This window comes from Ursus americanus, chromosome 1 (assembly GCF_024610735.1).
Source record: "Ursus americanus isolate L20-20 chromosome 1, mUrsAme1.1.p, whole genome shotgun sequence".
Taxonomy (NCBI): domain Eukaryota; kingdom Metazoa; phylum Chordata; class Mammalia; order Carnivora; family Ursidae; genus Ursus; species Ursus americanus.
Genome location: NC_142127.1, coordinates 37,304,484 through 37,332,340, shown reverse-complemented (window position 1 = coordinate 37,332,340; position 27,857 = coordinate 37,304,484). Strand labels below are relative to the sequence as shown.

General features: G+C 36.6%; 1 protein-coding gene across 1 annotated transcript in view; it reads left to right on the top strand.

Annotated features, from left to right (window-relative positions):
- ACVR1C (activin A receptor type 1C) overlaps positions 1-27,857 on the top strand; it is an 83,081-nt gene that overhangs the window by 20,626 nt on the left and 34,598 nt on the right. The window contains exon 2 of the mRNA XM_045781600.2: positions 18,532-18,762. Within this exon, the coding sequence (XP_045637556.1) occupies positions 18,532-18,762 (231 nt within the window). The remainder of the gene's footprint in view (positions 1-18,531; positions 18,763-27,857) is intronic.

Genomic DNA, 27,857 nt, shown 5'->3' with positions numbered 1-27,857 from the left:
CATTAGGAAATATTTCAGAACATCTTTATGCCCACATTTAGAAAACTTAGGAAATGAACAAATACCTTGTAAAGTACAACTACCAAAGTCCCCTCAAGAAGTAATAGATACCCTGGATATTTTCTATTAAAGAAGGCTGTAATCGCAGATGGCTTTACTAGTGAATTCTTTTTTTTTTTAAAGATTATTTATTTATTTATTTGACAGAGATAGAGACAGCCATTGAGAGAGGGAACAGAAGCAGGGGGAGTGGGAGAGGAAGAAGCTGACTCATAGTGGAGGAGCCTGGTGTGGGGCTTGATCCCAGAATGCTGGGATCACGCCCTGAGCCGAAGGCAGACGCTTAACCGCTGTGCCACCCAGGCGCCCCTTTACTGGTGAATTCTGTCAAAAAAAATTTAGGAAGAGGACACCTGTCTGACACAACTAGTAGAGCATACAACTCTTAATCTCAGGGTCAGAAGTTCAAGTCTCACAACGGGTATAGAGCTTACTTTTTATTTATTTATTTTTAAGATTTTATTTATTTATTTGACAGAGAGACAGCCAGCGAGAGAGGGAACACAAGCAGGGGGAGTGGGAGAGGAAGAAGCAGGCTCTTAGCAGAGGAGCCTGATGTGGGGCTCGATCCCTGAACGCTGGGATCACGCCCTGAGCCGAAGGCAGCTGCTTAACGACTGTGCCACCCAGGCACCCCAAGAGCTTACTTTTTAAAAAATTAAGAAATAATGTCTTGTCTACACAAACTTTTTCAGAATATAGAACTGGAGGGATACTTATTGTTTCATGTTATAAGATCAGCATTGCTCTGAGACTAAAACTAGGAAAAGACATCTTATTGAAAGAAAACTACCGACTTATATCTGTCATAGAGATGCAAAAATCCTCAATAAAATATTATCAAATCAAATCTAACAGTATAAACAGAATATTACAGGATACTACATCATGATCAAGTGGAGTTTATTTTGGAGAATGCAAGGCTGGTTCAACATTCAAAAATCTAATATTCCTATTTACTATTTCAGTGGACTAAAGAAGAAGAAAACATATGATAGTATCAATATATGCATAAAATTGATGTCAGTACTCAACATCTTCAATAAAAACTCGCTAAACTAAGAATAGAAGTGAAATTCCTTAACATGATAAAGAGCTTCTTCAGAAAACTTACAGCTAACATCACACTTACCTATAAAAGACTGGATGTTTCTCACTACAAATGAAAACAAGGCAAAGATATCTGCTCTTACCAATTCTGATCAATGCTGCATTGAAAGTCCTAACCAACGCATTAAGAGAAATGTATAAAAGCCATACGGTTTGGATAGGAATAAGTAAAATTTTCTCTATTCACAGATGATTTGGTTTTATATAGAGAAAATGCCAAAGAATCTCCAAAAAAGGAATTAGAACTGATAAATTCTAGTTCAAACTCAAGGTTGCAAGATATACATTAATACACAAAATCAGTTTTTTTAATGTATACTAGCAATGAAAAATTAGAAATTGACAAAAAAAAAGGGAGCCATTTACAATAGCACCTAAAAACCCATGAAATACTTAGGTGAAAATCTAACAAGATACATGGAAAGTCTGTTGAATGCTATAAAACACATTTGAAAGAATTTAGGCAATACCTGAATAAATGGGATGATATACCACCTTCACAGAATCAAAGTCACAATGCTGTTAATATGGTAGTTATCCACCAATTTGGTTTATAGACTCAGTGTAATTCCAGTCAATGTTCCAGTTAAAATTCCATCAGGAATTTTTGCAGAATTCACCAAGCTGTTTTTAAAATTTATGTGGAAAGGTAAAGGAACTAGAATAACCAAATCAATTTTGAAAAAGAAGATCAAAGTTGTCATATTTACAGTAACTTATTAGAAAGCTTATAAATCTACAGTGATTAAGACTGTCTTATTGGCAAAAGGAGAGGCACATTGATTAATGGAATAGAATACAGAGACCAGAAATAAACCCATACATATATAGCCAATTGATTTTTTTTTTTTTACAAAGGTACAAAGACAATGCTATGGTGAAAAGATAGTCTTTTCGACAAATGATGATGGAATAATTAGACATTCATACTCAAAAAAGGAAAGAAAGAAAAGTACCTCAAAACATGCCTTGCATGTGTACAAGTATTAAAATTGATCATGGACCTAAAAATAAAATCTAAAACTATAGAAACTTCTAAAAGAAAACATAAAAGAAAATCTTTTGATCTTGGTTTAAGCAATATTTCTTAACTGTGACCGCCAAAGCACAATCCATAAAAGAAAATATTGATAAATTAGATTTCGCCAAAATGGAAAACTTACATTTTTTTTGAAAGATGCTGTTAAGAGAATGAAAAGACAAGCCACAGCCTGGGAGATAGTATTTGCATGACACATATTTAATAAACACTTGAGTCAGAATTTATAAAGAATTCTCAAACTCAATAATAAGAAAGCAACCTAGTAAGAAGGGGGTAAAAGAGTTGAACAGAAATAAACACATCAAAACTGCCCAGTGTCATTAGTCACTGCGGGAATCCTTATTAAACCACAGCAACATGCCACCGCGTATCTATTCGAATGGTTAAAACAAACAAACAAACAACAACCAAAAAAGCTCAAGAAAACAAAGATGACAGTATGCAGTGTTTGTAAGAATATAAGTAACTGGACTCTCATCCATTCATTACTGGTGAATATACAGTGGGATAGCCACTTTAGAAAAAACACTCCAGCAATTTTATATAAAGTTAAACATACATTTTATATAAAATATAGTAATTTCACTTCCAGATACTTAGCAAAGAGAAATGAAACTTATTTCCGACAAAGATCTGTATATTAATGTTTATTGCAAGCTTATTGCTCATTAGCAAGAACTGGGGCGGGGGGGGGTGGCGGAAACCCACATGGCTTTAACTTGTAAATGGATAAACAAACTTTACGTCCATTCAGGGAATACTGATGTGTGCAACAGTATGAATGAAGGCCTTAAGAAGTGAATGAAAGAAACCAGAATCAAAAGCCTGCATTCATTTGACATTCTGGAGAAGGCAAACATCAGGAACAGAAAGTATCCTTGCTTGCCAGGGGCTGAAGTGGCAGGAGGAGTTGTCTAAAAGAGAGTCTGAGAAAATCTGGGTGGAGGGGTGATTGAACTGCAGTTGTCAAAACCCATAAAACTGTACAGTAAAAAGGATGAATGTTACTGTATGTAAATTCAGTCTTCATAAACTTGCTTCTCCTCCTCAGATTGGAGAGCACGTCTGAGAACTAAGAAATCTTGTATAAATCAAGTAGTCAACCGATAATGTTTCAAATTGGTTAATTAAGAACAGCAGGGTATTTTTAGAGTTAATGTCCTATGCTAAATGTCCTGGAGAACAACAACAAAAATAGTTAAAAGTGCCTTTGTGAAGTGAGACTGGGGAGAAGTGGGATAGATGCTATTTTAATTCTTCCTATACTATTTTTTTTTTTTTACCATATGCACTGATACGGTTATACGAACAGAAGATATTTTAAAATTACAAATAATTGATTTGATTTTGTTGTATAAAAAAGGGATTTCTGTTAAAATGTTTTTTTGTGTGTATCATCCTCAGTCTGTAAAATGGCATAAAGTAGATAGAAATGAAATCGAATTAGGATAAATTAGACTGTGTTTAATTCATTAGCCTGGAGTAGTAGTGATTTCTTCCCTGGGCAAAGGAAATTGCAACTAAGGGACATCGTCCATACCTAGATAAAGCCCACTGTAAAGATAGCATTACTCACCTGCTCTTTTAGGTGAAAGCATTTGGTTCGACTTGAAAAGTCATTTGTCACCTACAAGGGAGCACTTATGGGCTGATTGGGCTCTTTTTGTTGGCTTCCTGTAGCATTAAACTTGCTTATGGAGAATTTTGCTTGCATCAGCAGTCTATACACGGGCTCATTAATGCATTAACAAACCCCATTTTGCTGACTTAGATGAGAGGTACCCCTTGTTCAGTACAGTGCCATGCACACAGTGGGCAGTCAGTATTTTCTTGATTGTCTTCTGCACAGTTAGGGAAAGTCACTAAGGGTGTTCTGACCCTCTTCCGAGACAGAGTTAAAGATGAGGGGTAAAATTATGGAAAGATCGTCAGGCTAGCGAGTCTGTTGGTTTACATTTCAGGATCAGGTAAGTTTCCAGCGTCAAGTGGGAGTCCTCCTGTAATAATCATGTACCTGAATTTTCAGAGACAACCCTGCTTTCAGATATGCTAGCCTATTTTCAGACCACAAATTCCAGTGTTTGGTCTGGAAAATAGAGTTGCTGTAAGCTGTGGGGTAACGTGGCAGTGGGCATGTGGGTGTTCACCAGGCTTCACCGTCAGTGTTATTTTAAAGGCCTATGCAGAACTGCTGATGGACGATATCCCTATGATTCCCAAATCAAATCCCTGTGAATGAAATACTTCTACAGAGTAAGACAGGATTTTAACCAAATACGATAATCTTAGTGTCGTAGTATTAATATGTGTTCATTATAGGAAATTCAAGAAAAGTGTTGAAAAATGTAAAAACCATTTTTAGTTTTTAGCTCGGAGGAAATCACTATTAATATTTAGATGTATTTCTTTCTAGTCTTTATTTCTGTGCAATGTATGTAAATTGAGATCATACCCTGTATGGTTCTACTTTTCGTTTAATATTTACAGTGAGCAATTTCCATTCCCTTTAAGTATTATTAAAAACAGGACATTATGACATCATATATCTTGTCAAAATTTACTTACACATTTTGATTTAGGGAGGTTTTAATTATTTCCAATTTTTACTTTTGTGAATAATAACTGCAACGGAAATTTAATATAAAATTTTGTTTTCTTTCTATTTTATAAAGAGGAAGTGGAAATACAACCACAAAGAATATAAACATTTTTAGGACTCCTGAGACAAACATTTCAGATCGTACTCCCTAAAGTTTGTGCCAAGTGGTGCTCTACCAGCTATGAATAAAGATGAAATCCCACTGACAAGCCCTTGCCAGTTTCGTGTGTTATAATTTACAAGATCATTTATCTGATAAATGGAAATAATGTATTGTCATTTACTTTGTTCATTTTTCCATTGACATATCTGTCCTTCCCAGATTTATTTGTCAGACCCAAGAAATAATTGATTGAGAAGGGAAAAAAATTAACGTAGTAACCAATATGAGAATGAACATTCTAGATACTTCCACTCTTTGATTATGCTCAGATGCCAAAGACTTTTTTTTTTTAAACAAAAATTTTTTATTTTGTTTTGGAGCTGCCAATTTTATCACCTTGAAGTTGTGGTATTACTACCAAAAAGAAAGTTAAAGCCAGAAATGGTTGTCAAAACACTGAGAGTTATTTTTAGGGCTGTGTGGTTTGGGCCTTGAATGTTGAGCTCTAAATATAGCTTATAATTTGTAGTAGCAGGAGCTTAATTTTTAGTTTTTGTTTTTAAACATCTGCTGTGCATGAAATGTTTTATCTAAACTATCTCTTAATCACATAAAAACGCTGTGAGATAGGGATTATTATCCATGTTTCACCAGTGCAGAGTCCTATTTAGAGAGGCGTAATAACTTCGCAGGCCGTGAGGTGGGACGAGCAGTGACTCCGGATTTCAGCTCCGGGGAGAATCTTCCGATACACAGGATCCTTGCTGAAGTCTGTTGACAGTAAACTCAAATGAACAGAACTACAAAGAGAAGCTTTTTCTTTGTTTCTTTGCTGTAGTTTTGTGTTGTTGTATTGTTTTATACTTGCTTAACATAAGAGAAGCAGCAAAAATGAGACAAGACAACGTGCCTTAGACTTCCCTTTTGTTCTGGCTAATATGAATTCTTTGAGACTTCTCTGAGGTCCTCTAATTTCTTATTGTATTGCTTCACTTTTATGTCTTGAAATATAATTGTATAGCTGCAATAAACACAGTTATTTTGTTTAGTAATGCTTTGATAAACAAAAGAAAACATAATTCCAGAGAAACCCATATGACCCACCTTCTGAAGCAGCTATGATGATCCATAGAAGTCTGAGATTTATGTATATATTTTTAAGTTACAGATTTAAAAATTTCTTTTCCCATTCCTCAGCTCTTACTCCCAGGTACCTTCTATGAATAGAGGGGCAGGCGATGCTGCCTGTCTTATGCCTGCATAATATGAGTTCTTCATACTATCTAAGCCAATCCTTTGAGTTTTGGGGTCAATGTCAGAAAGAGGACCAATTAGGATCAGCATTTAGGAAAAAACTTTCCTTCTAAATCACTTGCCCTCCTCTTCCCCTTTCAACTCTTCACTTACCAATCTATTTTTAGTTAGATCATCTTACTTTGGAGAGTTTCCTTTTATTTCTAGATTGAGAATTATCTATGCCTTACCATATCTGATCATATAAATGAATAACTGTGGATCATGATAAAAATTTCTGACAAGTGAACCCCTGAGAACTCAAGGACTTTAACTTTTCAATTTTCTTTGCTGCTTTCATTCTAAACTTCAGATAGTTTTGTCTCTTTTTCTATCTGCATATTCTCTTAGCCCTGTAGTTTGACTACTATTGATTACTTGTTTCTTTACTGATTACTGAATCACCTCCCTTAAACAAGTCAGAGCTTCCTTAGCTTTAAAAACTTTTGTTTTTATCATTAACTTTTTGTGCTTTTTTTCGTCTCTGCCAAATAGATTGACCAAGTCATGTGCTCCTGTTTTCCTTACATCACCAAGTTCTTTGTGTTCCTCTCCCATTTGTTTTCTATCTTTTCTACCTCATGGAGATTGGAAACACAGAACTAGACTTCTATGACTTAATGGACCTCCAAAGTATGAACTCAAGATTATTCACTTCAGTCCGTACTAGAATGATACAGTATTTTCCTGAACAATTTTCTTTGTGAACTCTGATTCCAGGACAACAACTTCTTTGTTCTCTGGATATCAAACACTTGTGTCGCTCTTTCTGATACTACATGGCAGCCATGGATGCATTCATTTCTTTGGGTCATACAACTTTAGAACAATTGGAGATCATTAGATTGAATTCTTTCTTGGACAGATCAGTTGAGGACACAGAAGCCTCAAAAGCCACATAAATAGAACGAGGATTAGAACCTCAAGTCTTCCGGAGAACCTGGGTGGCTCGGTTGTTAAGCATCTGCCTTCCGCTCAGGGCGTGATCCTGGCATTCTGGGATCGAGCCCCATGTCAGGCTCCTCCGCTGGGAGCCTGCTTTTTCCTCTCCCACTTTCCCTGCTTGTGTTCCCTCTCTCGGTGGCTGTCTCTCACTCTGTCGAATGAATAAATTAAAAAAAAAAAAAAAAAAAGAACCTCAGGTCTTCTTACTTGGACCCTAAATGCACCAGACTGGATTAGAACAACTGCACTGTTCTTCTCTTTACCCAGGTTCATTTCTCCATGCAACACGATAGCAATTTCTGCATATCACTACAAGATGTTGCTGAAGATTGTATCTTATAGAAGTTGGCTATAATTGGTCATAATTTCCCATGAGAATAATAATAAAAATGGTATGCTCCTGATCAAGAGTTTATAATCAAATAAATCATAGATATGACAAGCAATATATTGAACACAGGTCTGTAATGATCCAGAAATTGTATATCATCCTCCAAGTCTTGTAAAATAGACCCTGATGAGCAGATTGATCAAATATAGTGCTAAGCTCTGTGCCCCAGTACTGATGGAGGCATTGCCTAGAGTGAGCTCATTGAGTTGAGGCCAAAAGGCCCAGTAGCCCATTCATTAAACAAGGAAGCCCCTTGTTAGCCAGACCACTGATCTGGGACTATTAGCTTTCTTTGTAGCTTGGGGTGGATGGCTATTATTATTTAGCTTTTTTAGTTTTCCAGAATATCCATGCTGAGTAAAAATAGCACTATGGAATATTGCCTTTTCCATTTTAAAGAACATTCCAATATGGGTTATGGCCATTGATTGTGAACGAAACAAAGTACAGGAATAGGTTGGGCACTCAAGCTCCACTTTCTGATACAGTCAACCTCCAGATTAACAATTTGTTTCAGAAAAAGACAAAAGAAATGTAACACTATAAGAAGTAATTATATTTTTCAACATTTGAAATTTTAGAAAGATATCCTTGATCTTGGCAAAGTCAGTCTATAATTCCTTTATGTTCTTCCATACTTGGTTGGTATTATAATAACCTTTCTTTTTTGAAATTATGGTAGTAGAGGGTTCTTCCCCTGGTCCCCACTGTTCTTCCTTGGGGAAAGCAAAAATTTACTGCAATCCTGGTTGAGTCCCAAAATTATTTTTGAAATTTAACTGGTTGATGAAATCCCCAATCTGCTAACCACTATCAAGTATGATTTTATGTGAATATCAACAGCTGTATTGCCAGGAACTGACAGGTCTGGAATGCACTCATGCTAGAGCTTGGCTGAAAGAGTCCCGGTAACCCCAGCAGGTGTGGGCAAACGGGTCAGATGAAGAGGAGGCAGAAGCCCCGGGGCCTTGTCCTGGGGAAAGCTCCAAGCCCCATCGTGTAACTCCAGGGAAGGCTGAGCTTTTCCAATCAGCAGCTGAGTCATGGGGCCCTGTGAGGCTATGCCTGGAATGTTGAGATGTTTGGGACTGGAATTCCATGTGGGAGGTGGGTATGACAAGAACACATCGCCAAAATGGGGGCAGGTTAAAGCCCGTACACATCAGCCCCACAACAGAAGACATTTCTCACTGTCTTTTGGTTGAGGACTACCTCAGTTTCCCCCAGGCTGGTGGGGGCTGGCTGGAGGATCTTTGATGACTGCTGAGAGGGTATGGTGGGACTATGGAGGAGGGGAGTGGGCTGGAGATGGTGAAGAACAATTGTGCTCCTCAGGACTCACCTCAAAGAAAATTACCTGCCTGCTCCTGTCCCCTCTTCCCCAGGTTGTATTAAGCAGTAGTCAGCCTTTGTGCCCCAACACATTGTGCACACATCCCTGACTGTCTTACCACGCTATCATAATGTGCTTTAACTCTACAATTCCTTTAGGGAATGGTCTTTTTTCTTTTCTTTCCTTAGCTCTTACCGTGATATTTGACATATATTAAAATATTTGGGAAGGTAAATTTTATATGTCAACTTGGTTAGGCCATAGTACCTGCATATTTGGTTAAACACCAGTCTAGATATTGTTGTGAAGGTATTTTTTAGATGAGTTTAATAGTTAAAGCAGTAGACTTTCAGTGAAGCAGATTACCCTCCAAAGCTGGGTGGGCCTCATCAAATCAGTTGAAGGCCTTAAGAGAAAACAAACTGAGGTCCCCAGAAGAAGAGGGAATTCTGTCTGCAAACTGGCTTCAAACTTGAATTGCAATATCAGCTTTTCCCTGCAGCCTACCCTGGAAATTTTGGAATTGTCAGCCTCCAAAATCCAGTCAGCCAATTCCTTAAAATAAATTCTCAGTGTCTCTTTCTCTCTCTCTCTCCCCGTGTGTGTGCGTGTATGTATGTATACATATACATCCTACTGGTTCTGTTTCTCTGGAAAACCATGGCTAATACAATATTCTTTAAATAGTAATTTAAAGAAATTTTTTAACATCTGGAAATTTACCATAAAGTAATTCACTTATCCCCTGTCAAAAAGATTTATTTATTAAATTTATTTATTATCTAATAACACCATCAAATCCACGTAATTTTAGGGGTTAGGTATATTTTAAAAAATCATAAACTGAATGGGGTATTTCCTAAGCTTGAAGGCAAAGGAAGAAAGTGCTAGGTAAAAGATTGATTGATACAATTTCCATCTGTCACATTAGTTTTTTTGATAGCTGTAAGTAAAGGTCCATAGAAACATATTTGGAGAGGATGTTAACAGTAGTCATTTTGGGGATATGGGATTAGGAGTGATTTATTTTATTTTACTTCTTTATATTATATGTATTACTTGACTTATTTTTGACAAGGGGCAAGTATCATTTTTTTTTTTTTGAAAACAATGAAGATGGTACATTAGGAAGAAGCAAATAAATGGGAAAGTGGGAAAAGTTATATGTAACACATATGGCAAAGGATTTCTGTCTTTATAAAGTGCTCTTTCAAATTGAGAAGAAATTTAAGACTTATCAAAGAGCTAAATGGCATAGACAAAAAATTCACCCAAGAGAAATCCAGAGGAAATATTTGAAAAAAAAGATCAATCCCAATCATAGGGAGATGCAAATTGAAATAAGATGCAACTTCTATCCATCATTTTATTAAGGTTTTAGTGAGAATATCTAATGCTGTTAAATGTATGTGAAATGGGTACTTTCATATAGGGCCAATGGAAATCTTAATTGGTACAACTTTTCTAGAAAGCTATTCAATGGTGTCTATCGAGAAGGTCTGATGTTATAATTCCACTTTTGGGACTCTAGCTTAGGAAACTAAACTAAAGATTAATCCACATAGATATTCAACACAGTGTTGTTTAGTTGCAAAAATTAGAAACTTAAAAAAAAAAAAGCCTGCTATATCTAAATGTTCTGTAACAAATACACTTCAATATGAGCTTAAAAAAAGAAAAAAAAAAAGGAATTCTACTGAGTGAAACTATAAAGTTTTCTCATTGTACTGGTGACTGATAATTTACCCATCTATTTAGTCATTTACCCAATAAACCTTTTTCAAATTCTTCTAAAAAAAATGGAAACAAGTGAAATGCCTAAAAGCGAGAAAATGCTGGATATCATTCAGTTACACTAATGGAGGGTCTATAAGTGCCATTAAGTGACTATAAACAGGAGATTATAAAAGCTCACGATATAATGCTGACAGAATAAAAAGGAAGCACATAAAATTGTGTTTATAGGTAGAATTCTGTAGAAACCTATATAGAAAAAAAGACTGGAAGATAATATACCACAATGAGAGTAGTTACAGGATTGTGAGTCTTTTTATGTGTTTGACCATTTTGCATTTTTCTGTACAGTTGTTTAGACTTTTTAATTTAATACATGTTTCTTGGTTTTTTATCATCTGCCATACTCTAGTGTAGGTGTTGAGGATGTGATGATAGATGAGGCAGGAAAGGTCCCTGCCTTCATGGACTTTTCATTCTAGTAGGGCTGATACAATAAATCAGCTAACTACAGATGGCAGTATATACCAGAAAGGATGGGCAGCAGATCACTTGTCAAGAGGAGTCTGAAGATTTCCGTGAGGTGGGAAAGAACTTGTTACCTAGAGTCCTGGAAAGGAGACCAGTGTGTCTGAAGGGCTATGTGATAAGAAATGAGGTTCAATGGGGCGCCTGGGTGGCTCAGTCGTTAAGCGTCTGCCTTCGGCTCAGGGCGTGATCCCGGCGTACTGGGATCGAGACCCATGTCAGGCTCCTCTGCTGAGTGCCTGCTTCTTCCTCTTCCGCTCCCCCTGCCTGTGTTCCCTCTCTCACTGGCTGTCTCTCTCTCTATCAAATAAATAAAATAAAATAAATCTTAAAAAAAAAGAAAGAAAGAAATGAGGTTCAAGAAGTGGGAAGAACCCAACCCAGACTGACTAGCCTATGAGGTCACAAATAATGACTGTGGATTTTGGGTTTTTTCTAGATGTACTTAGAATCCATCGAACATAGCTCTTTTCTTACCTAGAAGACAATAAGAAAAATCCCAAGACTGAGAGAACAGTTTGATGAGGAGCCATTTAGGCTGGCAGCCCAAGAATATAACTTCTCATATTAAAGGAGAATTACATGGAGGGTGGCAGAGGAAATGTGTCTTGTGATTGGGAACACTGTTCTTCTTTGACAGGATGCTTTGACATGGGAGACCCCCAAATGAGGTCCTTTTCTTCCATCCATGGCTACCAAGACTTAAGCTGGCCAGAGGACTGCAGGAAGTGTGCCCTCCCTGAGGAAACAAGGATATGCTCTAGAGGATGTCACACTGTTCCCAAAAGCAGTCATCACACAACTGTCACCCCTGCCAGCCTGCTGCTAACTGCCTTGAATTCCAGAGGAGGGAAGGAAAAGGTTGTCCTCTCCCCAGCCTAGGATTCTTCTGCGTGTTCATGCTTTCGCAGGGATATTTTAAGAGAATCCACACAAATAATACTGTCATCCCCCCTTTTTAGATTAGTTTATATCCCTTCATGGTTGACTTATTTTTGTACCATACTGCACAAGCTTAGGGGTTAATGTCATTAATAGTAGTTTGGGAAAAGTCCTTCTCTGACAAGTGAACTTTTCAGTTAATAACTATGCTGATAAGCAAAAATGTTAAACTGATCATTTTTCTCTGTTAAGAAGTTTTTAAATTGCACCAGCGACTTTTTGAGATTATGCCATAGGACATGCCCTTTCTTTCTCTAGTCCCCTTTTGGAGGCTATAAGTAAATAAATAACATAATTCTGACCAATTTTAAACTCTACTCTTTTTGTCAGACATTTAAACATTACTGGGAAATGTTTCCATTTCTTTTTAGGAGAATCAGATTGCTATGGTGTGGTGCTCCTGAATAGCTTTTCGCCTCGTGTGCCATTTCTGTGATGGTGTATATATCTGTGATTGAGGGAGTAGGCAAGACTCCAGGTGTCGGGCCCAATTCAGAGAGGTGATGAACTTCCCCTCTCTTCCTAAAAATATTGTGCCGAGATTGGAAAGAGTGTTAGATTCTCATGTGATACAGGATAAGATTAATCATCTTCAATATCAACTGGAAAAAGTTTGTTGGATTATAAACTAGTAGGATCTATTCATCCACTGAAATATCAGTGTGGGAATTTGGGGGTATAAACCTGTCCTTTGGGTGCTCTCTCTTTTTATCTATTATACATAAGCTAACCCTGTAGTTAGTTGTATTGAGAATCGCGACACGGGCTCAGAGCAGGAAAAGACTATAATGAATCATGGAACATTACATCAAAAACTAGGGATGTACTGTATGGTGACTAACATAACATAATAAAAAATTATTATTAAAAAGAGACTATAAAACTGGGGTCTTTAGAAATCTTTTAATCTGCTTCCTGACCTTATCATATTTCAGGTGAGGAATCTAAGATGTGGAGACATTATAGTATTGGGTGGTTTGTAGGGGAGGTGGGCTGAGCCCTCCGGTTTCATCTAGTGTTGCCTGTAGACTGAAGGCATTCAAAATGACTAGTCCTATAATTCAAAATGTGCTGGACTCTTCCTAATTTGAGCCCTGCAGCTGGAAGTGAAAACATTTCTCCTGGATGGAATCCCTCCTGTGAGAGTGGTTCCTTTCCTTCTCAACTATAAGGATGAGGCCTTCCTGAACAGGAACCATAATTACCACTTAACACAAAGGAACAGTTTTATTTTGTACTGGGTGTATTCTCATATTTTAGGAGTTCTGAATGCCCTTGGATACAGCCTGGTAAATAGAATTTCTAAAAGTTGCGTCTCTATTGAAAACTCCTTTGGGCAAAGAGTTTACCTTCATATTATCCATATTTTATTAATGCTGCTTTCTTTGTCTATCCTATTTTTCCTTACCATGAAGAAAAAGAAATGATTTGAAATGGCCCCATGACAAGAAAATCAAGTGTTGAAAGGGAATAGAAGGGAAGCTAGGTCTTTGCTTATTTCCTTTGACCCCGTCTGACTTTCCTTTACACACACTAGTGCTAGTTGTCCTGGTGTTCTTTTCATATTCAGCACATGGATGAGCTTGAATTGTTCCTTTGTTAACTCAGAAGCCTGCAAATGATGAAAAGATTATATATTCAGCAGGTCAAATTTGAGACAGTTTGCTGAATTAAAAAAAATGTGTTCAATAGCCTGCTCTAAAATTAGGGAAATTGAATCAACTGATGTCTGGAGAAGAGGAGAGGGTATGTGTCAGAAATTTGTGTAAGGCACTGGGCAATAAATATTTTAGCATGTAGACCCAAAATATAGGCAACCGACTTACTGAAAATAGCATCTAATTCAAAACAACTAATATTTCCCAAGCAAATATTTGGCTTTTTAACTCTTCTTAGCACATAAATACAAATTGATCAATTTGGTTATTTTTCTGTGGTCTGATGGTTTTTACATTTCTGGACACCAGGGTGTGCTTGCCATCACATGTAAATATGGATGAAAATTTATTTTCTGGGTGATTAGGAATGTGCACATCCTTTGGTTTCATGTGGGTAACAGATGTCTTGTGAGTAGCAGATGTCTTGGCTTTTACAGACTAATTGGCAAAAAGGGGGAAAAGGGGCTAATTAAAGGGGTGGGAGGAGACACAAGAAAAGTGCAATCTTTCTTGTGGGGAAAACTCTAATAGACCTCCTTCTTCTGGGTAATTACCTCCTTCTTCAACTTCATTTGCTATCCCTTTCCATATGACTCAAGTACATTATAATGGGAAAGTACAAAATAAAGAAACATAAGGCTGGACTACTGTCTGCTAACAGCCAGATTTATCCTGTCATGGAATATTCTAGTATAATTGACTCAATTAACATCAGTCTTTTAAAAAACAAAATATGAAAGCATAAGTCTAATCACTAAGGGCAACTTATGTTTTAATTGGCAGCACAAGGGTTCTATGTTGAGGGTGGTTGATATAAATATAATTTAATTATATACCAAATGTGACCATATAGTGGTTTGGTGGGAAATGAAAAATGCAAGACTGAATATGTTGTATGTTAGCTATACATCTTCGGTTCCTTTTAGTTTGCTGTTTGTTCTCCATCAGTGCTATAGTACTGCCAGTTGACCTGGAATAAATGCGAACATTTAGCAGATGTTTGAAGCTATTATCAACAAATTCTCGGTTTTGTCAGTGTTTTCCATTGTGCACCATTTAAAGCAAGGTGGCATTTACTGTGTCTTAACTATGTCACCTTGGTCTGAATTAATCTTCTGATTGGTACCTTTTACTTAAAACTGAAGGAAATTTTTATAGCTTGTTAAACAGTCAGTGAGTATCCACATTATTCCTTGATAAGAGCTATTATGTAATCATTTTCATAAGGAGCTAGTGGTCTTTCCAAGAAAAAGTATCAGGTTGGGTACGTAGAGGTTCACACTTAATACAAAACTTAGACAACCTGAAAGGTAAGGCTATTTGTGCAGATGCACAAACGTGATAATTGACTTTTATTTAACCACCTGTCTTCTCGGAAAATAAGTAGGTGTTTTAAAAATACCAACTGTGTTTTAAAAGGTAATTAGGATAATACAGATCAAAATCTCAATTGTCAATTGTCAATCATTAACTTCTTTCTGTTGTATTAGAATTATATTTTATTCAATTGCTAGAAACTGGTGAGGTGGGAAAATGTTTTATGGACTTGTCTTAAAAAATTTAAAAAAATATATATAAGCTTTGGTAGGATAGAAACAACATTGCTTGAGTAGTCTAATAACTGCTGCATTAATTCAGTCACTTGATCTTTTTGAGCATTATTTCATTATCTGTAAAGTGGAGATGGTGACAACTAACTCCCACACTTACACTGGGAACTATACGTAATGATAAACATGCGTGAAACTTTGTTTGTTGAGTGCTTTATGTCTGTCTTCCTTCAGTGGACCCATATTCCATAGTTAGTTGCCTTGATTTCTAGGCTAGGCTTTTCTTGCAAATAGAAAATTCATGAAGAGATGAGGAGTCTAGTATCAGAAGACTTATTCTTTCCAACTTCAGCCCCTTAAACTATGAGGGTAAAGAATAGCCACAGTAGATTAAGTTTCTTCAATGTCAAAGAGTTTTCCATATTTTGCAGTTGTAAATTTACATGAATTATAAAATCATAGAGTCATAAATGGTGGCACTCTATGAGGTTTCAGGATTTGGGGATCCACTGCCCTGACCCTGGTTCGTTTCCCATTTTAGAAGAAGGCACTGAGGCCCTGTAAGGTTAAATGTCTTCTCTAAAGTCAATGAGCAAGTTAGTGACAGAGGTAGGACTGAGACCTTCTTTTCCTGAGTTCTTTATTTGGACCATGGCCAGACACCACCCTGCTGTGTGACTATCTAGGTTCTAACCTGGGCTATTAAAAGAAGGAGAGCGTTTAACTCATTCCACAGGTGGAAGGGGATGCATTTCTTTGTTACGTCTTTTAAATAGTCTGTATGTCCTGTTCATTCAGCCATTCCTTTTATGGATTATGAACATATTTCAATTGTTAGCATAAGACAACCAGCTTTACATCTTCCAGTAGGAGAAGTCATAGTTCCTGATGTTTACGTAGTACTTCCTGTGTACTAGACATTGTTATAAGAGCTTTACATAGATAAATTTATTCTTCATAACAACAGTATGAGGAGATACATTCTTCTTCTCTTCATCTTTCATATAAGGAAATGGAAGCATAGAGGGGCCAAGTAATGGCCAAGATTCAAAGCTAGTATAACCAGGATTGAAGGCCTTTGTCAGATTGAAGTTGAAATGTTCTAGAGAGAGGTTTCGCTGTCAGAAGACACCTGAGTGTCTGGATACTCACTAATGAGCTCTCTTTTATGTTAAGAAAGTGATTTAAACATTTTTCAAATTACCTGGGTTTTATATATCTAGCTCTACTGAATCCTAATCAATGTAGATGACAAGATTCTACTATAGCACATAAATATTAACAAATGAGTACAGGTGACTGTTGAACAACATGCATGTTGGGGGCACTAACCCCTCACACAGTTGAAAATCTGCTTAATGTTTGACTCCCCCAAAACTTTACTAATAGCCTATGGTTGACTGGAAACCTTACCAATAACATAAACAACACATATTTTGTAAATTACATGTATTATATACTGTATCTTACAGGAAACTACAGAAAATAAAATGTTATTAAAATCATAAGGAAGAGAAAGTACATTTAGAGTACTGTACTGCATTTATTGAAAAGAAATCCACTTATAAGTGAACTGGTGTGGTTCAAACTCATGTTGTTCAAGAGTCCACTCTAGATTTGTTTCTATTGATCACCCTTGGAATAAATGGAGGAGTGAGCTATTATGCTTGGTCCAATGTTGTTAACAAAAGAGTATTTTATTTTATGACTGTATTTCTTTTAGCCCGTAGTAATAAACATGTTTATAGGGAGGGTATTTTACCAATCAAGAGAAACTACCAAAGAAAAGATAGTTCTTATTGATCAATATGTAATTTGTTCTTTCTTACACACTGAGTTATGTGGGAATATTATCCACATTTGCTCTTATATTGGTATTTGAAGTTGAGTATAAAAATTATCATTTATGTATCAAATATTGTACAGTTACAACATCAGCTCCAATTTCATTAATTAACAATTTAAAGACTTTAATCTCAGTAAAAAATGATTTTATTATAAATCTTGGTACATTCAGATAATTGTGGGGAGTAGTTATGATTTAACAGAAAGCTCATTAGAATAATAATACAAAAGTCTTATTTAGTATTGTGCTATTTAAAAACAATGCAATTAAATAAAATTTGAATAAATTGTCACAACCACTGAACTTCATGCTGATAGATACTTTACATAACAGACAAATTCTGCGCCACTTGGAACATGTGAGTTCATGTGCGTGTGGGGTGTGTATATAGTAAGTGGGGAAGGTTGAGGAAATTTGTGCAGTGGACAGATTAGCAAAGTCCAATTTTTGAAAGTTTTATTGATGTAGATATATTAAATTCTACTGTTGATGTGTTTTGCTTCATGGAATAGATGTGTTCATTAAGAAAATTGCCTGAAGGTCATGGTCTATGTTCAAATGACTCTTATTCTACAATGCATTTCTTAGTGAAGAGGGGAAAGTGTGATGGTTCATTTATGGCTTAAAGGTAATAAGACAATAGCAATAATATGAACATATCATCGAATAGAAAGGTAAAGAATCACACTGGTGTTTTTTAGAGCTGTAGATTTCTATGGTTACATTTGTGTTTAGCACATTCACTTAAAAGTTGAAGGGAGAAAGGGTAGATGAACAGAGCCCACTGAATGGTTTGGTTACCCAGCTCTCCAACCACACCTTACAAGGGATGCTGGACAGCGCCCCTTGGGGGCTTGATTTATTCCTTGATTTAGGAATAGGCCAATTGAGTTTAAGAAGGAGGGAGTTAGACCATGGCCGAGAAAATTGTTAGAATGTATAGTAGCAACTGAATAAATTCACAAAAATACAAGCAATAGTAAATGAAGATTGGGCCACTGGTTTAATAAAACGCATGACTGAGAGGTACTAAAAGCAGGAGCATATGTTTATCCAGTGCTGTTCATTTAAACTCTTCCTCAATTTTTATTAAGATTGAATTCTTATATTCAAGTATTATGAAATAAATTTGCACAATATTTTCTATATCTTTTTTTTTTAAAGATTTATTTATTTATTTATTTGACAGAGAGAGAGAGAGAGCCAGCGAGAGAGGGAACACAAACAGGGGGAGTGGGAGAGGAAGAAGCAGGCTCCTAGTGGAGGAGCCTGATGTGGGACTCGATCCCAGAACGCTGGGATCACGCCCTGAGCCGAAGGCAGACGCTTAACGACTGAGCCACCCAGGCGCCCCAATATTTTCTATATCTTAAAGCTTTCTGCCTTACACTTTCCAGGATTGAAGTGTGTATGTCTTTTGTGTGACTCTTCAAACTTTACCTGCCAAACCGAGGGAGCATGCTGGGCGTCGGTTATGCTGGCCAATGGAAAAGAGCAGGTGATCAAGTCCTGCGTCTCTCTCCCAGAACTCAATGCTCAAGTCTTCTGTCATAGTTCCAACAATGTTACCAAAACGGAATGCTGCTTCACAGACTTTTGCAACAACATAACCCTGCACCTTCCAACAGGTAAGGCATTCCTCTTTGTTCATTCCCAATTTAATTTTACTAGTGGGAAATTATAATCATGGTAGAAATCAAGGTGTTGGTTGTTACTTTAAATAAGAAAATCAATTTTACAGTTCTCTCCTTTTTTTGACTGGTGACATTCTCTAGAGCCTGGATAAGGTTGATTTTTTTTTAAATGACACGAGACTATCAAAACATTGACAACAGCATAATAATTTGGAAGACATTTGTCCATGTGAATTGTATTTTTTGAAGTGATTGATGGACCTAAAGTAAAATGTCAGTTTGTATGGAATCTTGTAAAGGAAAGAAATTAAAATGTATACCAAGAAAAAAAAAAAGAATAAAGAGCAAAACTAAAAACAGGAGATTGCTGACTTTTATGGAGACAACATCTTTTTTCATGGTCACCTTCCTCATGTCTTCTTTGCCTGCCCGCACTCAAGTGCAAGCCCTCGTGAGCAGAAAGATGGAGGCAGAATGGACTGTCATTCTTCATTATTGTGCAGATATATTCCTGCCTTTGCCCCAGTTTCATGCTGTTTTATCCTAGTTTACAAGACACCGAAAATCTTAATCTCGTTTTTTTACCGGTAATTTGGAATCTGAAAGTTTGGGGGATGTTAGGGGCAAATAATTAAAGTCACAAGCTAATTTATGACATGAAAGTACTCTGTAGTGAATTTTCTTTAATATGTATTAATTCAGTAATAATTCAGTGCTTATTGATATGTTAATATCTAAACACGGATGCATAGTCTGCCTTACAAAGTCACATTTTAAGGTACCGTTGTCCAGTCTCAGGTGTTCCTCTATCATCATATCAATATTTTACTCTAGTTTTTTAACCTTTTATTTTTTCTGTGGGTTCACTGTCCTCCTTTTCTACTGAAGAACATTTATTTTATGCAGAAATGTGGCATCACTACCACAAATGAAAAACCAGTTTACTTATCATGAGTAGAAGACGACTATGTACTTAAACAAACATAGCCTCTTATTGCATTCCAGTTAAGTATTTTGTTTTTTCTTTTTGTTTAAAAGAGAGAAGAATGTGATGTTCGAGACATACTAGCACAAAATAAGGCTTTTTTTTTAAGATTTTTATTTTATTTTATTTATTTGACAGAGAGAGAGAGACAGCCAGCGAGAGAGGGAACACAAGCAGGGGGAGGGGCAGAGGGAGAAGCAGGTTTCCAGCGGAGCAGGGAGCCTGATGCGGGGCTCGATCCCAGAACCCTGGGATCATGCCCTGAGCCAAAGGCAGAGGCTTAACGACTGCGCCACCCAGGCACCCCCAAAATAAGGCTTTTTGATCATCAGAAACACTAAGAGAACTAGAGAAAAAATTATCATGTAATTCAATGTTATTTCAATCATGTTTGTTGACCACACCAAATCATCTCAAGAGCCCTGAGAATCATTTCCTGTGCCAGCGCTGGGACTTGTCCCACTCTTTGGGAAACACTGTTCTAAAGCATGACACTACCTATTGCAACCTCAGAAGTCATACCTGGCATATTTCATCCCCCAGGGTTACTTGCAGTCTTGATTTTTAGACCACACTGATTCTCCCTGTCTCAGATTCCATAGGCTTCCTTGGTTTGGTGGTGGAGATCTGGCATTTATTCTCGGTACTTTTCTTCCCTTGTATTTTCTCCCGTGGTTATCTGTGGGCCCAAGACAGCCTGCAGTGAAGCCTCCCTATATTTGATGCTGGTCTTCCCATGACCAAGATCCAGAAATTAAGGAGGGGGACATAGGTCTGCATTAGCCCGTGGCCGTGGCATCTTGGAAGTGGCTTGCCAAAAATGAATTACTGACAAGACCCCATGCTGCCGGTCTGTATGGACACAAGACAGTACCTTGACAGCAACGAAAGGTCTTGGAGGACAAAATGTTCCTATGCGGTTGGGCAAATTAAGGATACTTAGTGCAGCTAGAATGTGGGTCCTTTCCATCCTAACTATAAACTCTGCCTAACTACCGAGAAGCTTATGTTCTACCCTCAAGTGCATGGAGAAACAAGTCTTTTTTTTTAAGATCAGTTTTATTGAGGTGTAATTTAGATATAATAAAATGCACACATTTTGAGTATATGGTTTGATAAGTTTTGACACACACATACCCCCTGTAACCACCACCACTTTTCCATTGCCTCAGAATGTTCTCAATCAGTCCCCATTTTGACCTGGGCTAGACTGACCTATTTTCTATCCCTGTAGAGTAGATTTATTTTTCCCGGAGTTTCACAAAATGGAGTCCTTATGGAAGATACTCTTTTGTGTTTGGCTTCTTCCACTCAGTGTGTTTTTGAGATTTATTCATGTTGTGGGGTGTATTAGTAGCCTGTTCCTTTCTTGCTGCTGGGTGATACCCCATTATATGGACACACTACAGCTGTTGCTGCTTTACCCACTCACCCCCTGCTGAGTACTCTGGTCATTTCCACGTGGGGGCTGTTAACAAAGGTGCTATGAACGTCTATGTACAAGTTTTTGGGTATATGATTTTTGTGTGTGTGAGAAAATACCTTAGAGTAGAATTATAGGATCATATGATGAGTATCTATTTATTTTACAAATATAATCTTCCGAGTAGTTTTCAAACTGTGCTGTTTACATCCCCAACGGAAATGTATGATAGTTCCAGTTGGTCCCTATTTTTATAGTCACCTGGTATAATCAGTTTTTTTTTTAAATTATAGCCATTCAAATGATTGTGTAGTTGTATTTCATTGTGGTTTTAGTTTGCGTTTCTCTGATGATTAATGATGTTCTATTATTTTTAGGTGCATATCGGACAGTTGTGTATCTTCCTTTATAAAGTGTCAAATCTTTACACCTTAAAAAAAAGTGAATGTGTCTTTTGCAGAGTAAAATTTGAAGAAATATATATTTTTATTGTTATGTTTTATATGTTTCATGTCTTAACTGAGGATGTCTTTATCTATCCAAAGGCCATAAATATTCTCTTTTATATTTTCTTCCAGAAATTTTAACATTTCAGCATTTACATTTAGGCCTATATTCAGTTTAAATTTAATTTTTGTTACCTAGTGAGGTTTAGGTGAAATTTTATTTTGTGTATGAATCTGAAGTTGTTCCAACATCATTTATTGAAAAATCTATCCTTTCAATTACCTTGCCACTTTGAACATAAAGTGACTGAAAATATATGTGGGTATGTTTCTGGCCTTGTTATTCTGCTTGAGTGTTCTGTATGTCTCTATTTATGTCACTATACAATTTTCTTTATTATTGTAGCTTTAGAGTAAGTATTAAAATCAGGCCGTGTGACCTCTCCAACTTTGTTCTTTTTTAAAATTGCTTTGGTTATTCTGAGTTCTTTGCATTTCCATTTAAATTTTAGAATCAGTTTGACAGTTTTTACAAAAACACATGCTGAGATTTTTATTAGCTACAGTTGAATATATAAATTATTTGAAGAAAATGGTCATGTTAACAATATTAACCAGGAATATAGCACATTTTCCCATTTATTTATTTTTCTTCAGTTACTCTTAGCAATGTTTTAGAGTCTCATACATATTTCCTGGAATGTATCTCTAAGTATTACTTGTTTTTGGATGCTATTGTGAATGGTATTTTTAATCGTTCAATGTTAATTGTTAGTATATGAAAACAAAATTAATCTTGTATATTCATCTTACTTCCTACAAACTTGCCAAAATGAATTATATTAGTTCTGGTAGCTCTTTTAAACATTCTTTGGCATTTTCTACATACACGATCATCTTATTTGTGAATACAGACAATTTTACATCCTCTATTCTGATCTGTATGCATTTTATTTCTTTTTCTTGCTTTTTGCACTGGCTGGGACCACTAATACGATGATGTAATAGGAGTGGTAAGAGTGAAGGTCCTTGCCTTTTTCCTGGTCCTAGGAGTGAATGCACTTTTAACAGTAGGTTTTTGTAGATTCTTGTTATCAGTTGATGAGATTTGTTTTTATTCCTAGTTTGGGGAAGGTTTTTAATCCTATACGATATTAAATTTTTTCAAGTATTTTCATGAATTTATTGAGATTATAACAAGCTTTTTCTTCTTCAATCTATTGATAGAATAGATTACATTAATTGCTTTCCAAATATTACTTATAACAGGGAAGATATGTATTTGGTCATTAATTAATATGTCTACGAAAAATGCTATGTGATATTTATTGAATTCAAATTTCTTGACTTAAACTGAGAATTTTTGTCTTCTAGTGACATTGTATGGTCAACTGACATGAAATTGAACAGGATTGTATGTGTAGTCATCTTGTGTCGGGTTGTTCTGTCTGTGAGGCAGCACTAAATGGTTATTAGCTGCATTTGGAACAGCAGCTGTTTGGGAAGGAACTTCCAGGCTGTGCACTGACACAGTCGGTGCCAAGAACTCCACTGTTTCCGTGTCGTCAGCGAGTGTGATTGCGATCCATCCCCTGCTCTGCCTAGCGGAGATTTATTAATTTCAAGTGTGGTTACGTATATACGACATACATAGAAACACTCTGCAGAGTAAACAGTGTGAATTTCTACAGCGTTAATGCTCCAGCTCACATTGGTGGACAAAACAGAGAAGAAAAGGGAGGGAGGTCACCAGAGGAGACTGGAGAAAATCTGGACTTCCCTTTCTGGTTCCTCTGAAAGCCAAGTGGATCCTTGCCTTTTTGGCTCTCTCACCATCACCCCAGACTCTGGAGCCATTTCTGGGTAGTGACTTGATGGAGGTGTAGTAACCAAGGCTTGGGATCTTTCAGCCGACCCTCTTTTGTCCTTGAGTCCTGTGTGTAATGATTGGGCTCTTGCTTTGTTTCTCTGTGACAAAATTCCTACCTTTCAATACAGCTCAGGACTTTCTGTCTCCCTTCCTCTCTCTGCTTGTGCAATTGTAACTCAGCAATTGGAGAATAGTAGGCCCTCGCTCTTTCCCTCCTAAAAATCCTTTTAAAGTGTTTGGCTCTAATTCCTAAAGCCTTAGACTAGTGACTCTTATACAGATTTCCACTGAGACACACAGAAAGAAGTACATTTTATACAATTTCTCTCAACCTACATGCACACACAATGGAAATAAGAATTTTACAGAATATTCTTACCCTTAAAATGTGTGAGGTGCCCTATGAATTTTCCTTAAGTAGGAATGCTGGTCAGACCCCATTAATAGGTTGTTCACAGTTTAAGAAACTCTACTTTAGTAGCTATTTAAAATGTGGTAATTTAAAATGGAGCAAGGGCACTTATTATTTTAATTTACTAGCACAAAATTCTAATAAGAATCTCGTTAACCATTTTAATCTAAGATGTTTTCTTTCTAAATGGCCTTTAAAAACCTTTTACCCATTCATTTTTAATACTAAGTTGTATTAGATTTAAGTTGAATTAATTCAGATAATTGTAAACAAGATTTGATTTAGATCACACTAAATTCAATAATTTGCCCTTAAAAAACATACTTTCTTCTTTGACATTGCACATGGGTTTAATTTTTAGGAGTTAATCATTTTTGGGATAGGAGCAGTTTTATCATTTGATAGAGATATAATATTAGACAACTTGCTTCTTTCTCTGAAGCTTATTAAAGTTGGTATCTTTGATGTCACTGGAGTGACTTCCGAGTCCAAGCATTATCACAAATATTTAGAGGTTTTTTTTTTTCTATGTCAAACTTGAAAGGCAATATCCATTTCTAAAAATAGCGATTTATTAGACTAGTACTTTGAGTTCACATTTCTACTAACAGCAAATATGTTGTTTTCATGAAACAAGTATAGTACTGAATATTTAAAAATTGAGTATAGACTATGCAAATCAGTTAAACAAGAGACACACATACTTTATGTAGTGTACGCTGTCTAATTTAGTCTTCCTGTTTATTTTTAGATCAGATAGGAATGGCTATCTTCAATTCCAGACATATCTGCTTACCTTTCTGGGCAGTACTTTTCTTGCTCTGACTCCACTCAGACTCCAGCTCTGACTTTAATTTGGTACTCCCAGGCTTCAGGAAGCTTCCTGCCCGGCAACTCCTGCAGATGGTCCCCTCTCAGCTTCCTCTGAGTTTAGGTGAAAAGCCACTGAGTGGGAAAAATTTACCTTCAGAAGTAAATGATAAATTCTTAACTCTACAAGAATATCTCCATTTCAAAAATAAAAGATTTATTTTCACAAATTGGTGTGCACTTGGTAGGGAGCTGGGGGATCGGGTAGGGTGAACAGATAATGATAGGTTCCATTCACATTGGAAGGTGCTTGGGTGTGTCTCTACGATGGGTTCTGTCTTCAAGCCTTCTAATAGGTTCTCTTCAGTTCTTTTCACAATTCCTTCAATGAGCTTGTGTGAGCTGGGCCTCCTGTTTCTGTTCTGTATGTCTCTTAAAATCTTTCCCCCATATTTTCTAGTGTTTGAATCTCTGATAATTTTAATATCTACAGTTCCTGTGAATTTGACTATGCTGTTTTTTATTTTGTTGGTTCAGTTTGGTGGCTACTTACCTTGTGTTTTGTGATTTTTGAATGTGAGCTCATGTTTTTGGAGAACCGTATCTGGAGGACACTTTTGGAGCCTGTATTTAAAATATGTTCCTCCAGAGAAGATTTACATTAGCTTCTGCTAGGTATCTGGGGATCCTACCAACTGAAACCCATTCAGTGTTTTGATTAGGTTTATTTCAGCCAACATATAATATGAATTCAGGCTCTAAACCTGCCTATGATACACACTTGGTGTGAGAAAGTCTGGAATTTGTATATATATACACAAATCAAAGTCAAGGTTAAGACAGACAAATGGACAAGTATACGCCCTGTCTCTCTCTACAGAACACTTTCTGTTTTGTTTATTTTCAATGTAATTACATTCATAGTTGCCTGATTTATATGAGGGTCTCTGATCTGGCCTTTCATTGTCTTAGGAACCATATTTTATCTCCTGATCTTGTGCTACAGTCTGGTAAGCTAAGTGTGTAACCACCAGGAGCTGGCAGACGCCTCCAGGGTAAATAGCAGCCCCAGTGCTCAAGCACCTCTCTGGATTTTCACTTTTTTTGTGGCTCTGAGCAATTCATTTCTTTTCCCACCAGCTTAATCATGTAATAGAAAAAAAGTTTTTCATTTATATTTTATTCAGCGTTTTTGTGTGTGCTGTACCAAGAAGGGCTTCTGTGGACATCTAAAGTGTAACTTGGCAGAAATGGAAATTCCAGGATAATTTATTTTTGAAATGATGCTGGCATAATTATCTATCCATCTGGAAGAAAACAGGGCTGTACCACAGTGTCATACCATATACAAAAATAAATTACAGCTTGATTAAATATCTAATTGTGAAATATAAAACAATTTAAATGTCAGAGGAAAATTTAGAAAAAAAGATTTTTATGACTTTATAGTATGGAAGCTGTTTTTAAATAAGACAGGAAATCCAACTGTTATAAAAGGAAAAGAGATATAATTGCATGCAAACTAAAATAAAAATGAGTAATGAAAGATAACATAAATAAAACCAAAGATAAGTTAAATATGGGATAGAAATATTTGTAGCATGTGTGACTAGAGAAAAAGTTAACTATGAGAAGGTAAAGAGCATCTTGTGTGTGTGTGCATGGGTGTGTGTATGTATGTGTGCGCAGCAAGAGAGTGAAAAGAGAAGGCGAGGGGGCGCTAAATGAAAAAGTGGGCAAGAGACACAAACAGAAATTTTATGGAAGAGAATATTCTTTTTCTTTATTCATTTTTGAAAGAGAGAGAGAGAGAGAGAGATCACGAGGTAGGGGGAGGGGCAGAGAGAGAGGGAGAAGCAAACTCCCTGCTGAGCAGGGAGCCCTATGTGGGACTCGATCCCAGGACCCTGAGATCATGACCTGAGCCGAAGGTAGAAGCTTAACCACTGAGCCACCCAGGTGCCCAGAAGAGAATATTCTATGTGATCAGAGTATTGAAAAGATGTTCAACATCACCAATACCTGGAGGAATGCAAATTAAAACAACCATTTTTCTTTTCCACCCATTAAACAATTTAACGTTTGTCGGTCAAGATATTTTCAACTAAAAGTATCAGAAACTTAGATAATAATGTCTTAATAAGGGAGTTTACTAACTAAATATGATCAAAAATCTGGAAGTAATTGGTTCTATGATTTATTAACAAAAAGACTCAACAACGTCACCAGCCTATTTCCAGATTTCTTGTTAGGTGAATTGGTAAACACCCTTATTATTAAGATAGTGTTTTCTAACTTTCTGATACTTTTTTCTGACAGTCTTTTCCTCGTGTGTGTCTGCTTTGTCTAATATGGAAAACGTTGGGTTTTATTATCAGGGATCTCAAGGTTGAAGGATGACGGAGGTCAAGAAACATGATTTGCTCAAATTGGATCATCTAATAGAAGCCACCATGTTGAGCAGAGATAATAAAAGTCTCTTTGCTTATTGCAAGTTTAAACAAGCTATAAGTCCATCTCCTTCTAACCTCATGGAGGAGGTTTGGGCTTCTCACTAAGCAGAGCAGGAAAAGTGAAAGACAAACAAAAAATCTGTTCCTGAAAAGCTATGCACATAGCCTGGACATCACATGGATTTTAAGCCTTTGCTCCCATTGCCTGAGTGGTACAGGGACTCTCCAGAGGACAAACTTTCTTTAAGGTAGTCCCAGACTATTAGTTCCCCCAAGTCGGGCAGAAGAAAGTACCAGCTGTCTAGAGAAAGGGACTTTAATGTTCGGTCTCAAGCAGATAAAACAGACACTTGTTCAAGAACGTGAGCAGTACATAGTGAAGCCTAAGGTCCCCAAGCACACAGGGATGCAAGGAAGCATGCGTGAGCCAGCAGAAAAGAGCACACGGCAGAAAGATCACAAAGGTTTCAGATATCGGAATTATCACCAAATAATTAGAGACCAACTATTCTTCTAAGTTTAAAAATATAAGGCAAATTTGGAAATATTTTTAGAGAAGATTATTAAAAAGTGACCTACCAGGTTTGAACATTAACAGAATAAAACTTTTTAAAATTAAAAATATAACAAAAATTGAAAATTGAATGGATAGGTTTAACAACAATTAGTATAAGGAGAGAATTAGGGTTC